Source organism: Jaculus jaculus, chromosome 2 (genome assembly GCF_020740685.1).
Source record: "Jaculus jaculus isolate mJacJac1 chromosome 2, mJacJac1.mat.Y.cur, whole genome shotgun sequence".
Classification (NCBI taxonomy): Eukaryota; Metazoa; Chordata; class Mammalia; order Rodentia; family Dipodidae; genus Jaculus; species Jaculus jaculus.
Genome location: NC_059103.1, coordinates 94,008,989 through 94,025,028, shown reverse-complemented (window position 1 = coordinate 94,025,028; position 16,040 = coordinate 94,008,989). Strand labels below are relative to the sequence as shown.

Sequence of the window (16,040 nt, the reverse complement as noted above, 5' to 3'; positions counted from 1 at the left end):
GCTCCCGATTCTCTAACCTAGGGTGTGAGCGAATGCTATCACCCTAGGTTAGATAATCGGCTCTCTTCAGAAAAAGGGTCAGATTGACATCATTCACAAAGATTCCTGATGGAGTGACATGGGCCAGCCTGAGTCGCTCTTGTTCAAACTGAGCAATTTCTGTGGGTTCAGCTCCTCACTTACAAGTGGTGAGCCTACTGTCATGGGACTGTCTGAAATGCGATGGAGCTGGGCGGGGAGGCTGTGTTTCTCTGGCAATGAGACAGCTCCAGAAAGGCTCCGTTAATTGGCTGGAGGAGGCAGGCCTCCCCGAGCGCCAAGCCAGCTGATGGAGCAGGAGAGCCTGCCTCACATATCAAACATCCAGAGATTAGAAAACCGTCGAGAACGTCTGAGTCCACTTCTGTGGACTGCTCACTTACCCTTGTCACTGGTGATGATGAGGTGTCACCTCTTCTGAAACGTGTAGGGATGCTGGTGCAGGTTTCTTGAGAGAGAGCCTGGCAACTCCGGGACTTGTCAGGAGCGCTGTTTTCTTTCCACCCATTGACAGAGGCGCTAGGACTCTTGCTTGTGTGTTGAATGCCACTCCCATAGCTTCTTGAATTCCTTCTTGACTTGTCTTGAATAGGAATTGATTTGCTTACCTTCTATCAGAATCAAATTGCCAAGTACACATGACAGGTGCTGGCCAAGGAGGCGCTGTCTCTTCAGAAACTGGTGTTGAGCACGTTTTCATCGCCCTCCCACCCCCACAAAAGGGGGGTGGCAAAGCGTTTTACTTATTTAACTAGGAGAGAGCAAGGGAGAGATCGAGAAGAGTTAAAAGGGCACATGCAGGATATGGGCACACCAGGTGCCCTAGCACACTCGAGCGCCCCCTTGTGTCTCAGGCCTGCTTCCGGCCCAGCGCCTCGAACCGGGGTCCTGTGGCTTGAGAGTCAAAAGGACTAACCTCTGCGCCAATTCCCACCTGCAGCAGCATCGTGGCTGGTTTCCTTTGCCTTTTCTATCTGCAGCTGGTTTTAAATTCTAGCATGGTGTGACCTGCCATTCAGCATGTAGCCACAGGGTGGCTGCAATGTCACGTTCATCCTCTTTTTTTTTTTGTATTTCATCCTCTTATCTCTGCTGGCACTCTCAGTGCCTCCTATGACCTCCATCTCCCTGTGTTTATCATACTCAAATGCTCTGATTATTGAAAATCAGAGATTCAATTAAAACTATGCAGATTTTCAAAGTTTACAAACAGCTCCAAATATTTGTCCTTCAATGGGTATATCCTATAAAGAAATATGTACGTGACTTATATTTGACCCAAAGACATTGCTATTATTTTCTGGCAAGTAAAGATAGCATTGCAGTGCAATAGCCAAAAACCTGTTCGGAGCACTGGAGATTATGGTGTGCAGTGTCTTATACACTGTCACCATAAAGCATAGTCATGCCTGCTTTTTTTTCTCCCTTGTTACATGGGATTTCTCATGATTTCGAGGAGCATGTGAGGCTGCAACAAATTCTAACTGTGTTTACAGTGGACCCTTTGTTATGTACTTACCGTATTTCCCCAGATATATGTGAAGGCTAGTCAATGAACCAGAAGCACGTCCGTGATTATCCAATACTTACCCTTCTTGTGTTACAATCCACCTGCATCCATTGTCAGGTAGGATTGTTCTAGGGAGCCTGTGAGTTTGTACCCTGCTGGAGCCTGCTAGCTGAAAGATTTTTGAGCCTGTTGGAGAGTGAGGATTAAGGAAAGACAGAAGAAAGACTGAAAGGATTCACCCCAGTTCAGGGCTGAAGCAAGACCTCAAGCCAGTACTGGAAACACGGTTCATTTCACAGCATTCCATTTTATATCTTTTTACAAACTGTTTTTCCATGGACAATGATTTTATGAGCTTCACAAGTTTCTATCAAAAAACCCTTCCTGTTACAGTATTTTTGCACTTCAATCACTTCTCAGTACAAAAGACCAGCCAAATGGCTGAATATACATAATCTTGCTTACAAGTAGGTGCTGAGGTCTTGCTGCCTAAGGGCTTCTCCATACTGAGTTTACATAATCTTGCTTACCTGTAGGCTGCTATAGTTTTGCTAATGTCTTGCTGCCAGAAGCCCAGAGCTATGGATACAAGTCCAGCCGAAATGGCTCTGGACAATTCCCCCTTTTTTATTTATTATTTTTATGAACAGGGCCACACTGGGCCTCGGTGCAGAAAGAATGTGTCTGTCTTCCATTGTTCTCTACAACATTTAGGCCTTATCTGTCATTGGTACATGAATTTCATCATTCATGCCCTGTCTTAGGTTGACCTAACTCGAGAGAATCTTACCTGTCTTTGAGTACCAGCCTCTGCAGGGGCTTTAAGATAATGTCTCAGGAAACTGAGGTCGGGTCTGTTGCTGTATTCCATGTATTTCTGCACAGATATCCATAGTGGATCTCAAAAGGCATTTAACGAGTATGGGCAGCAGACACAGAATGAGGAGACAGGAAACATCATCAGGAGACAAAAGACAAACACCTGAAGCAGCAAAGCTTCCTATCCAAGAAGTGAGAGAATTCCATCCAGGCCAGGCCGACTTAAAAGCAGATATTAAGTCATCAGCAGCCTTAGCTGCATCAAAAGTAAGATGATTATTTTGCAAAGACAAAATCTCTGAATGTAACTGAATCAGATCCAAGGAAATATTATCATTATGCCAAATACCTCTTGGAGGCATTTTTATGTTTGCCCAACACTGTTGACTATCATTATAATTTTTAGAAGTAACACAGATCCATTGAAAATCTACATGACACTCCAAACGAGTTCTAACTTTCAACCCTAGTATCTCCTCACCCAAATATGTAACCTCATCATACAGAGCATCTATTTTTTCTTCCAGTTTTCTATCTATATCTACTTGAGTTCCTAGAGAAATAGAAACATTTTTGGATAAATCATTAACAAAATGTGCAGTTTGAACTTCTTGTGACAAAGCAACAGCTGCAGTAGTAGCAGTAGCTAACAATGTAACAAAAGCTAGGATGCCTGCAATTACTAATCCTATCACTCTTTTTGGTCTACTTAAAGTATTCTTTACTTCCTGTAACACCTGTATTCCCTTGTGAGAATACCAAGGCCTCGTTACATTAACAGGAATCATGACAACTGCTGGTTGCTTAAAAATCATAACTCTATCAGAGGACAATTCTGAAACACAATTAGACAAAGTACAATTGTTACATGTAACATTGAACATTTCCTCAGCCCATGTAATATTTATGTCTCCCATTAACATAGCATAGGGTGGAGTAACACAAGTCATGACCCTTCCATTTGGGAGGGAAGAACTGTCATTCCTGGGGGAGGTGATGCTCACCCCTCCCATGGCTGAAGCAACTTTCCATAAGTCTGTTGGAAGCCCTCATCAGACCTCCAAAGTCCAGCAGAGAGTTCACCAGTCCAGTCATTGTTCCATTTACCATTCCCTTCTGCTCCAGGATTTCCTGACCAGTCCTTCATATGCCTTTTAGTTCCAGAGATGTTACACATGATGTAAGCAGTCCGAAAACACCTTTGCAAAAAAACACCAATGCAAAGACCTATTATACCAAGGCGATTGTCCCTCACAGGGGGCAAAAGCATCTGGTGACTTGGCTCCTCTCACTTGATTCCCTGAGGGGAGCCAAATAGAGACTTGTGAAATAGACCCTTGACTTGCCTTTTTCCCTTTATCTGCTGAATGCTTTACAATCACATTCCTTGGTTGAATTTTTAAACATCCAGTTACTTCTGTTTTAGTTAGGCATATAGGAATACCAGTGCTATGACCAGTATAATTGACTCCAAATTTCTGATGAGACTGCATATTCCTACTGGATGGCATGCCTAGTAAACGAGTATTGTTTACCAAGACTATAATTTCTCTATGTTCCCAAGTTACTGGGTGTAAGATGGGTGGGTCAGGAACATAAGCTCACTGTGGATCATTGGGAGTTGAATCCACATCATCAGGAGCAGAGACATCATTCTTCTGATGTTCAGTCCCTGCGAACCAGACCAACCTCTCTGGAAGCCACCTGGCATTGTCAGCGTCCTGTGGGAAAACACAAACATACCCTCTTCCCCATATTAATACTGGGCTGGGGCCATGGCACTGTCCATCAGTGGGGTCCTTCCATCTAACCTGAGCATAAGTGTCCAATGTCCTAGGATGCCATAATCTGTCTGCAGCAGAATGACCAGATGCATCCACATTTAAAAAATATAAAATAAAGAGTACATGATTTAAAGCATTCTGTGGTGACCAAGGATATAACTCCCCCTTTTTTATTTTTTATAATTGATTTTTTTAAAGCTCCATGAGCACCTTTAACAATTCCTTGTCCCTGAGGGTTATAAGGTATGCCTGTTTTGTGAACAATTGATCATTGAGCACAAAAGCGCTGAAAAGATTGACTAGTGTAACCTGTACCATTATCTGTCTTTATAATTAATGGCATACCTGCTACAGCAAAACATTTGAGGCAATGTGCTATGACATGTTTAGTAGCTTCCCCAGTCTGTGCTGTAGCCATCAGAAATCCTGAGTAAGTATCAATGGACACATGAACATATTGTAATTTTCCAAATTCAGGAATATAAGTTACATCCATCTGCCACAGATGATTTGGTTTTAATCCTCTAGGGTTTATTCCATACTGAGGAATTGAATGATATTCAGGACAGGTATTACATTGTCACACAATTTGCCTAGCAGCTTCTCTAATAATTTGAAACTGTTTTCTTAAACTTTGACTATTTTGATGATGTAAATTATGAGATCTTTGAGCTAATTCCAATTGAGATATACCTATGATCTGTGTGGCTTTATCTGCCATATCATTTCCCAATGCTAAATGACCTGGAAGGCCTGAATGAGCTCGTATGCGACCCAGAAAACAAGAATGAAAGTAAGCATGTATGCATCTCTGTATTTGACTAAACAAATCTTGCCCTTGAGTATTTGCAGTTTTAATACAAGACACAGTTTCAAGTACCTGTAAAGCTCTAGCAATATATTGACTATCAGTATACAAATTAAATGGATTTGCATTTAAACATTAAATACTGTAGCTACAGCTCTAAGTTCCACTATTTGAGCTGATGCTGGGGGAGTAAAAAGTGAATAAGACTGTTCTTGAATGACATATGCTGCTTTGCCATTAGAGGATCCATCTGTAAACACAACTAAAGCATCTTCAATAGGCTCTGCCCTGACTGTGCGGGGGAAAATGAAGGAATGAGAATTTGCACATTGCAACAACTTGTCTTTAGGGAAAGGATTATCTATAATACCAGGATAATTTGCAAAAGCAATAGCCCAAGAGTCCACATTTTGAAATAGCCAGTCTACTTGTTGCTTTGTAAAAGGAACCCCTATAATAGCTGGTTCCTTACCAAAATATTTTCTAGAGTTTACTCGAGCCATTTGAATTAAACAAGCCACTGCTTCATAATAAGGAGTTAACACTCTAGCAGGAGAAACAGGTAAATGTAGCCACAATAGAGGTCCTTCTTGCCATAAAACTGTAGTTGGAGTGTGTTCAGTGGCCAGAACATATGCAGCCCATCCCCGAGAAAAATCTATATATTGAATTTGTTGTTTTTCAATAGCTTGTTCTATTAAGGCTAATGCCTTACGTCCCTCATCTATTAACTGACATACAGACTTTGGATTTGGATCTCCTTTGAAAATGTCAAAGAGAGGCTTTAATTCTCCAGTACTAATTCTTAAATGAGGTCTAAACCAATTAATATCTCCCAAAAGCTTTTGAAAATCATTTAAGGTTCATAACCCATCTTTCCTGAGTTGATTTTTTTGTGGGGATATGGTTTTTGGATATAATCTGTGTCCTAAATATGAATATGGTGGCTCAGTTTGAACCTTATTTGGAGCTATAATTAATCCTTGCTCTTTTAAGGCTCTCTGTAAATGTGAGGAAGCTGTTAATAATAATCCCTCTTGTTTGAACGCGAGGAGAATATCATCCATATAATGAATAATATATACCTGAGGATAGGCCTGTCTAGTCTTTGTTACAGCTTGAGCCACAAACTTTTGACACAAGGTGGGGCTGTTAGCCATACCCTGGGGCAACACTTTCCAATGATATCTTCATGGGCTCCTTAAAATTGATAGATGGAACACTAAAGGCAAATCTTTTACAATCTTGAGGAGCAAGAGGAATAGTATAAAAACAATCTTTTAAATCTAATATAATTTTATAAGTATCTTTAGGAATAGCAGAAGGCATAGGCAATCCCGGTTGCAAAGTTCCCATCAATTCCATTGTTTCATTTACCTTTCTAAGATCCTGTAATAACCTCCATTTTACAGACTTCTTTTTTATAACAAAAATTGGAGAATCCCAAGGTGAATTTGAAGGGGCAATATTACCGCTTTCAAGCTGTTCATATACTAACTGCTCTGCCGCCTGAATTTTCTCAGCAGTAAGAGACCATTGATCCACCCACACAGGGTCCCCACTCTTCCAAGTTATGGTATCTGCATGAGGTACAGGTTGTCCAATGACCCCCTCTAAAAATACCCCAAGCCTGCCCCTGGAGGCCTAGGTACTGGTGATACAGGCTCTAGCCACCCTTGTCCATTTTTGCCCAAACCTTGAGTCGGCAAGAGCCCCTGATTTAACATTTGATTGAAAACTGTATCATTAGGACTATAAAGATAAATTCCTTACAACTCATGACATCCCCTCCCCACAGGTTTACAGGTAAACCTGGAACAATATATGGCTGAATAGTTCCTCTATGCTCTTCTTCATCTCTCCATTGTAACAAATCACTGCTTTGTTCTGGGCTTTGAGTCTGTCCTGTTCCCTGCAACTGAGTCACAGAGAATTGTTTAGGCCAATTAGGAGGCCACTGATCAGCTGTAAGCAATGAAACATCAACTCCTGTATCTAATAAACCCTGGAACTTTCTACCATTAATATACAAAGTTAATTCTGGTCTCTGTGATCCAATGGCCTGGATCCAGTAAGCATCTGAAGAACCAAAACCTACATCACCTCTTTTTTCCCTTTTACTAGCATTCTTAGTTTGCAATTGGGGGAGCAATATTAATTGTGCTAATCATTGTCCCTTATTAATTACTGATCTTCCTCTAGGTGAATGGGTCATAACTTTAATTTCCCCTTCATAATCAGAATCAATCACTCCAGGTGCTACTAAAATTCCTTTCATGGTAGAGCTACTTCTCCCTAACAGTAGCCCAACAGATCCTTTAGGCAATGGCCCATAAACACCTATTGGTAAGGAATGCATTCCCATCTCTGGTGCTAATACTGTAGAGGTGGCGGAACTGAGGTCCAGTCCTGCGCTGCCTGGGGTTGCTCTGCAGAGGTCCTGAATGGATTGTTTTGCTGGGGGATAAAGTTCTGTAGTGCTCCATAACATTGTTGCAGGGCCTGGAGCTGGCTCCTCCTCCTGTTTCCCTGTGGGAGAAGATTCCCCATATAATCATATTTAGATTTACATTCATTGACCCAGTGTTTGCCCCTTTTACATTTTGGGCACAACTCTGGTTCCTTTCTGGATGAATCATTCTTTTGCTTCTGAGGACATTGTCTCACCTGATGTCCCATTTTACCATATCCAAAACAACTCCCTGAGGGAGCATTAACTCTTCTTTTATTATCCTTTTGTTGATGAAAAATAACCTCCTTTACTGACTTCCCTTGAAGGGCAGCAGCCAAAGCTAGCCCTTGTGTATAGGATGGACCTATGTCAGAACATAGACTAATGTAATCAGTTATGTTCCCCTTTCTCCTAAGTGGCCTCAAGGCCGCTTGACAAGCAGAGTTAGCATTCTCATAGGCTAATAATTTTACAAGTGCAAGTCCTGCTTCAGAATCTCCAACCAGTCTGTTAGCAGCCTGTAATAATCTATCCACAAAGTTTTGATATAACTCATCAGGCCCTTGTCTAATTTTTGACAAGTCTTCAGTCCCCTTCCAAATAGATGGAAGTTTACATCAAGCCTTTTTAGCTTGTGCATTAACCTGAGCATAAACGCCTACATCAAACTTCAATGGATTCTCAAATTCCCAATCTGGTCCCTCTCCTGCCAGCATATCAAAAGTAATAGGTACCCCCTGAGCCTTATTCACCTCAGCAATAGCCTGACAGTTCTCCATATATCCTGTTTTCCACAATAAATAGTCTCCTCCTGACAAACATGCCTTTGCTACTTGTTTCCAGTCCCCTGGAGGGAGCGCCTCAAATGCCACAGAGTCTATCATAGCAAGCGTGAAAGGAGCTGTAGGGCCATATTGCACGCAAGCTGCTTTTAATTCTCTCAGCCGCTCAAAAGGTATAGGGCTATGAGATCTTACTTTATTCCCTTGACTATCTTTTTGTTCAAAAATAAGGTATACATCAAATCCCTGCATATCTTCTCCTCTTTGTGCCGCTCCTGCAAGAGTTGCTTGCAGAGGTGAGCCATTTCGGCTCTCTATGTTCGATCCCCAGACCCCACGAACCAAAAAAAAAAAAAAAAAAAAAAAAAAAGCCAGGCATTGTGACTCATGCTTATAATCCCAGTGCTGGGGAGGTGGAGACAGGAGGACCCCCAGGACTCTCCCACCAAACAGTTTAAGCCTAATTGTCTAGGCCACAGAAAGAGCCGGCCTCAAAAAAAGGTAGACAGAAGCCAAAGCCAGGTGTGGTGGCGCTCATCTTTAATCCCATCACTTGGGAGGCAGAGGTAGGATGATGCTGTGAGTTCAAGGCCAGCCTGAGAAAACAGAGTGAACTCTGGGTCAGCCTGGGATAGTGTGAGATGCTACCTTGGGGGTTTGGGGGGGATAATAACGCTCTGGCCAGAAGACCCACTGGTTAAGGATGCTTGCCCTGCAAGCCTTCTGATCAGAGTGCAGATCCCCATTACCCACATACAAACCAGCCATGTGGAGGTGTCTTCATCTGCAATCCCAGTGTGCCTGCAGCAATGGGAGGCAAGTCAGGAGAACTCTGATGCTCAGGAGCCAGCTAGTCTGGCCTTCCCAACAGAAAAAAAAAAAAAAAAAAAAAAGATAAAATATACCCTGTCTCAAAACAAGATAGAAGGGAGACCAGCACCCCAAGGTTGTTCCCTGACCTCTCTATGCACACTAGAGCATGTGTGTGTTCATACACACGGTGATAATAATCACAATACAATAATAGAGTTAGAGGCATGCTGGTCTCTGTAGCCATGTGGTACTGAATAGGACAGGGCTCCTGGCTCCCTGGAGTTTTCCCCAGCTCATGGCCCCATGAGCCGAGGTGGCCCTGTGAGACTCCGCCCTCCCTTGTGCATTGGCCCAACAAAACTGGCGTATTCACAGTTGGAATGTTCTCCCCTCATGTGAGCTGAAAAGGGCATCCTGTCCATGCTCTTGAAGGTGTAGAAGCTGGGAAGAAAGGAGTGCAGATCCAGGGTTCTCTAGCCCAGGGAGTGCTTAAGGGGCCAGTGAGGACCAGGCACGGAGGACCTGGGGTTCAGGAAGTGGTGAGGTTGTTTCCCCAGGGAATGGAAGGGTATCCGCTTGCAGTCTGACTTTAAGAACGCAGTAGGTCAGGGAGACCCTGGGAAAGTAACCCACTTTGGGAGGATAGTTCAGAGTGTCCCACTGGCCCTGGTATACAGCACAGCTCTGCTGGTGAGGAGACTGGCCAGGCAGCATTGACAGGAAAAGGCTCTGTAGACGGTAGGGGTGTTGGGAGAAACAGTGGCCATTTAATCACAAGTGGGTGTGTACACATGCCGTGTCTGGAGAAACACAAGTTCACTTACACACAACTGGCCATTGCCTGGTGGTCCCAGACACATGCCATTTTGTGTGTCTGGCTTTAGGTGGGTACTGGGGACTTGAACCAGGGATTTTGGGCTTTGCAAGCAAGTGCGTTTAACCACTGAGCAATATCCCCAGCCTTTCACCTACTCTTGATGGATGGGTTCAAGCCCCTCCAAACAGACACCCTGATCTGTGATGCAACCAGATTCCAAATCAGAAAAGATTTATTGATCTGGGAGCAGTGGCATATGCCTGTAATCACAGCAGCTGGGAGGCTGAGGCAGGAGGACTGCCGACTTGAGGCCGGCCTAGGCTACATAGTGAGACTGTTTCAAAAGAGAAAAAAACAAAAGTTGGGCATGGTGGCGCACACCCTTAATCCCAGCACTTGGGAGGCAGAGGTGAGAGAATTGGCATGAGTTTGAGGCCACCCTGGGACTACACAGTGAATTCGGAAAAACCAAAAAAAAAAAAAAAAGGTTCTGGAAAGCCATAACTCCCCATAGGTTTTTCTCACCCACTGATTTGTCCTGAGGGCACCCAGCCAAGGGTGGGCACCCTCCCATCTCCACCTGACCTTCCCCAATTGGGGCTGGTGTGTCCTGCCCTCCTCTGGCTTAGCCACTGACCCCTGTCTCCCCGCCCCCTTCCCGCTAGCTGTCCACGGTGGCCCAGAAGTCACGGGTCCTGCAGCTGGAAGAGGAGCTCACCCTGAAACGCCGCGAGATGGAAGAACTTCAGCAGTGCTTGCTGCACCCGGGCCCCCCGCCCCCCGACCACCCCGAGGCCGCCGAGACCCTGCGGCTCCGAGAGCGTCTTCTGTCGGCCAGCAGGGAGCACCAGCGCGACTGCAGCCTGCTCGGGAGAAGCACGAGGTGGCCCTGAAGGCCTACCAGGCCGAGGCAGACAAGCTCCGCGCCGCCAACGACAGGTACGCGCGGGAGGTGGCTGACCTCAAAGCCAAGGTCCAGCAGGCCACCAGCGAGAACATGGGGCTGTTGGACAACTGGAAAATGAAACTTGACTCTTTGGCTTCTGACCACCAGAAGTCCCTGGGGGACGTCAAGACTACGCTGAACTCAGGCCCTGGGGCCCAGCAGAAGGAGATCGGGGAACTTAAGGCACTCCTGGATGGCATCAAGATGGAGCACCAGCTGGAGCTGGGCAACCTGCAAGCCAAGCACAACCTGGAGACGGCCATGCACGGGAAGGAGAAGGAGGGCCTGCGGCAGAAGCTGCAGGAGTCCCGGGACGAACTGGCCGGCCTGCAGCAGCACTGGCGGGCCCAGCTGGAGGCGCAGGCCAGCCAGCACCGGCTCGATCTGCAGGAAGCCCAGGACCAGTGCCGCGACGCCCAGCTGCGCGTGCAGGAGCTGGGGGGACTCGACGGCGAGTACCGCGGCCAGGCGCAGGCCATCGAGTTCCTCAAGGAGCAGATCTCGCTGGCTGAGAAGATGATGCTGGACTATGAGCTCTTACAGCGGGCTGAGGCCCAGAGCAGGCAGGAGGCTGAGCTACTCCGGGAGAAGCTTCTGGTTGCTGAGAACAGACTCCAGGCGGTTGAATCCTTGTGTTCTGCCCAGCATAGCCACGGAGGCACCACTCGTCATCATGTGACCCCAGATGGGGAGGGCCTGGGTGGGCGTGTACTGTTGAGTGCCTGGTAAGAGGAAGTTTACATATTTATTTATTTGAGAGAGAGAGAGAGAGAGAGAGAGAGAGAGAGAGAGAGAGAAAGAAAGGCAGATAAGAGAGACAATGGGCATGCCGGGCGCTTCCAGCCACTGCAGATGAACTCCAGACGCATGCACCACCTTGCGCATCTGGCTTACGTGGGTCCTGTGAAATCAAACCTGGTTCCTTTGGCTTTGCAGGCAAACACATTAACTGCTAAGCCATCTCTCCAGCCCCCCCCTTTTTTTTTGTTTTGTTTTGTTTTACCTCAAGAGGAGGATACCCAAGGGGCCACAGAGAAGGGGCTGCCAACTTCCTTCCTTCATCAGCAGGGTGACAAGCCACAGTGATAGTAGGGACCAGTGTGGTCTGAGCTGACCAGTGTGGTCCTGCTGGGTGCTCAACTGAACAGACATACCCTTGGGATTATAGGCATCTTTCTAGCCTCTTCAAACCCTTCTCACATTGGCCCAGGCATGAAGTATTGCATTACTTGGGAGACTGGCAGGAAAAAGAAATGCAAGTTCAAGGATAACCTGTACAACTTGGTGAAACCTTGTCTCGAAATTTTTACATAAAGGATGAGGATGGACCTCAGCAATAGAGCGCCTGCCTAGAATTCCCCAGTGAGGGGCTGGGGTGTGGCTCAGTGGCAGTGTTTGTCTAGCTGGTTCCTGGGTTCCATCCTCAGTACCGGCAGCACCCCCCCCCCCCCACACACACACACAGAGTAGATCAAGGCATCCTGCTGGAGCTGCCCAGGCATCCTCAGGGAGTGGGGGGAGAGCTACTTCTAGCAAAGATCCTGCACTCCCTGCTGGCACACCAGACCCCTGCATCCCTGACCCTCCCTTTCTCATGAGCACAGGTTTATTTCCTTACAGGACTGTCCTTTTAGGTGATCGACTCCAATTATATTTCTGAGGAAACAATCCAGATGAAGGAGACCATAGAGGGTGGGTGGCCCCTGTGTTGGGTGGGATCTAATTTTTATTTTACTTTTGGGGATTTTATACATACATACATATATATACACACACACACACACACATACATATATATATATATATATAATAAGTTTTATCATTTTCACTCTTTTATTACCCTTTTTTAAGTTTTTGTTTGTTTTTTGAGGTAGGGTCTAGCTCTGGTCCAGGCTGCCCTAGAATTCACTGTGTAGTGTCAGGGTGGCCTCGAACTCACTGCGATCTTCCTACCTCTGCCTCCCGAGGGCTGGGATGAAAGGCGTGCGCCATCATGCCCGGCTTCTTTAACCCCTCTTACTCCACACCTGCTAAATTCCTTCTCAGCTAGTGTTCTTTCTACTTTCATTCTCTCTCTCTCTCTCTCTCTCTCTCTCTCTCTCTCTCTCTCTCTCTCTCTGTGTGTGTGTGTGTGTGTGTGTGTGTGTGTGTGTCCCACTGAGTTTAACTAGGGTTGCTTGTACGAGCATGGGTGGGGGTTATTTCCTGGAGTGGACAACTTCCTAGTGGTTCCACTGGTGAAGAAAATGCTTCCATTTCCCCCAGCAACCAATAACGCCTCTGGGACAAGTGGAGGAGGTCTCGTGAGCCCCTCCCCTGCCCGGACAGAACGGGGACTGGGCCATCTCTGTGCGGGTCCATGCTCGCAGCCACGGCTGCTGTGGGCACGCGCAGTTAGCTAGTGGCCACGCTGTGTTCAGAAGACAGGGTCCACCGCACTCATCCTTGCCTTCTGCTTCTCATGCCACCACCACTTCTTCGATGTGTCCTGAGCCCTGGTGGTGGTGAGGGGCCATGCAGACGACCCCTTGCATAGGTCTGAGCACACACTAGTCCCGTATACTCAGTGTTTTGACCAATTACGTGTGCGTGCGCGAACCACCACCCACTGCAATAAAGAAGCTTTTCTGACCAACTCAGAGCAGCTCTAACCTATGCATATAAGCATAAATAGTTATTTTAGGCTTTTTTACTTAATAAATAATTAAATTGCGTTGTAAGGGATGGAGACGTGGCTTATCTGTTAAGGTGCATGCCTGTGAAACCTAAGGACCCAGGTTCGATTCCCCAGTATCCACATAAGCCAGATGCACAAGGTGGCACATGTGTCTGGGGTTCCTTTGCAGTGATTGGAGACCCTGGCACAGTCCATTTTCTCTCTTTATTTGCCTCTTCCTCTGTCTCTCACTCTCTCAAATAAATAATTTTTTTTTTTTTTTGGTGGGGGGCAGTAGTCTCACTCTAGCTCAGGATGACTTGGAATTCACTATGTAGTCTCAGGGTGGCCTAGAACTTAATGGCAGTCCTCCTACCTCTGCCTCTGGATTGCTGGGATTAAAGACGTGCACCAACAGACTCGGCTCTAAGTAAAGTATTTTTTTTTTTCAAGGTATTAATGGTTTTATTAAGCTACTTAAGCTTAGGCCCAAATTGCAGTTCTTTGAGGCTAAGACTAACAGGGATGGATAATTTTTTCCCTTGAGTTATTTCCTCCTGCTATCCATGCCCCACGTCCTTTGTACATGATACACCTTCGTTTGACCAAAAGGCTAACAGCTACTTAGTATTTTTTTTTTAACCGCAGCTTCTATTACAAATTAGCTCTTTGATGTGAAAGCATTCTTACTCCTAATGCCCCAGGCAAGTCCTCCTGGGGGCTTTATATACAGACTACCTCTCTTGCTGCTACTTCTAGATAGTGGTGGTTGTGCATTCCATTTTCATCCTTGCCTCTTACACCCAGTCTTGATGGTAGGTAGCGATTTAAAAAATAGCATTGTAGGCGACCTGGGCATTGTGGCACACACCTTTAATCCCAGCATTTGGGAGGCGAGGTAAGAGGATCGCTGTGAGTTTGAGGCCACCCTGAGACTACATAGTGAATTCCAGGTCAGCCTAGACTAGAGTGAGACCCTACCTTAAAAAAAAAAAAAAACAAATAATAATAATAATAGCATTGTAGGGCTGGAGAGATGGCTTAGCGGTTAAGGCACTTGCCTAGGAAGCCTAAGGACCTAGGTTTGACTCCCCAGAACCCACATAAGCCAGATGCACATGCATCTGGAATTCGTTTGCAGTGGTGTACCCATTCTCGCTTTCTCTCTCTGTCTCTCTCCCTCAACTAAATAAAAATAAAATTCTTTTAAAAAATAATTTAAGCAGGGTGTGGTGCCACACGTGAGTTTGAGGCGGCCCTGAGACAACATAGTGAATTCCAGATCAGCTTGGCTCAGAGTAAGACCCTACCTCAAATAAATAAATAAATAAATAAATAAATAAAGTTTAAAAAATACCATCGTAGGTGGCCATGGTGGCTGACACCTTTAATCTTAGCTCTTGGGAGGCAGAGATAGGATAATTGCCATGATTTTGAGGCCACCTGAGACTACATAGTGAATTGCTGCCAGACCCTACCTTAAAAAAAAAAAAAAAGCATTGTGAAGAATGAACTGTCAAAAATAAAAGGCACTTTAAGACAAAAAGTCAAGCGGTGGGAAAGAGAGTGCAGTGGTCTGCACAGCTGGCTGGAAGGAAGCCTGGCCCAGGTGATGCTGTAGTGTGAATCATGGGACAGCGCCCCCTGTCTATGAGCAAGGCAAATCTAGAGACAACAAAGACTTCAAAGAAACCCTACAGATAAAGTTTTTTTTAAAGACCTGTCTTTTGTTTGTTTGTTTAAATTTTTCGTGTATTTTTATTAATTTATTTGAGAGCAACTGACAGAGAGAGAAAGGGGGGGGGAGAGAGAATGGGCACGCCAGGGCATCCAGGCACTGCAAATGAACTCCAGACACAGACACGTGCGCCCCCTTGTGCATCTGGCTAACATGGGTCATGAGGAAGCGAGCCTTGAACGGGGATCCTTAGGCTTCACAGGCAAGCACTTAACCACTAAGTCATCTCTCCAGCCCTACAGATAAAGTTTTACATGCAAATAGCAAACAAATAAATTAAAAGATCAGAAGAAGCCAGGCATGGTGGCACATGCCTTTAATCCCAACACTCAGGAGGCAGAAGTAGGACAATAGCTGTGAGTTCGAGGCCACCCATAGTGTATTTCAGGTCAGCCTGGGCTAGAGGGAGGCCCTACCTCAAGTAAATAAGTAAATGGTGATAAAAGCACCAGAAATTCAGCAGAAATAAAGTAAAATAGCTGGGCACAGTGGTTCACATCTTCAATACTAGCACTCAGGAGGCAGAGGTAGGAGGATCACCATGAGTTCGAAGCCACCTTGAGATATACATAGTGATTTCCAGGTCAGCCTGGACTAGAGTGAGACCCAACCTTGAAAAAAAAAAAAATAAATAAAGTAGTTGGGTGTGGTGGCACATGCCTTTTAAAAAATATTTTATTTTTATTTATTTATTATACAGAGAAAGGGAGAGAGAGAATGCATGCCAGGGTCTCCAACCACTGCAAACAAACTCCAGATGTGTATGCCCCCTTGTGCATCTGGCTAACGTAGGTTCTGGAGAATCGAACCTGGGTCTTTTGGCTTTGCTGGCAAATGCCTTAACCGCTAAGCAATTCCTCCAGCCTGGCACATGCC

The 16,040-nt window shown here is 45.5% G+C and overlaps 1 protein-coding gene across 1 annotated transcript in view; it reads left to right on the top strand.

The window, feature by feature from the left end:
* LOC123458673 (CAP-Gly domain-containing linker protein 2-like) overlaps positions 1-16,040 on the top strand; it is a 116,195-nt gene that overhangs the window by 32,107 nt on the left and 68,048 nt on the right. The window contains 4 exon segments of the mRNA XM_045143523.1: positions 8,426-8,490; positions 10,490-10,688; positions 10,691-11,445; positions 12,405-12,462. Coding sequence (XP_044999458.1) covers positions 8,426-8,490; positions 10,490-10,688; positions 10,691-11,445; positions 12,405-12,462 — 1,077 coding nt within the window.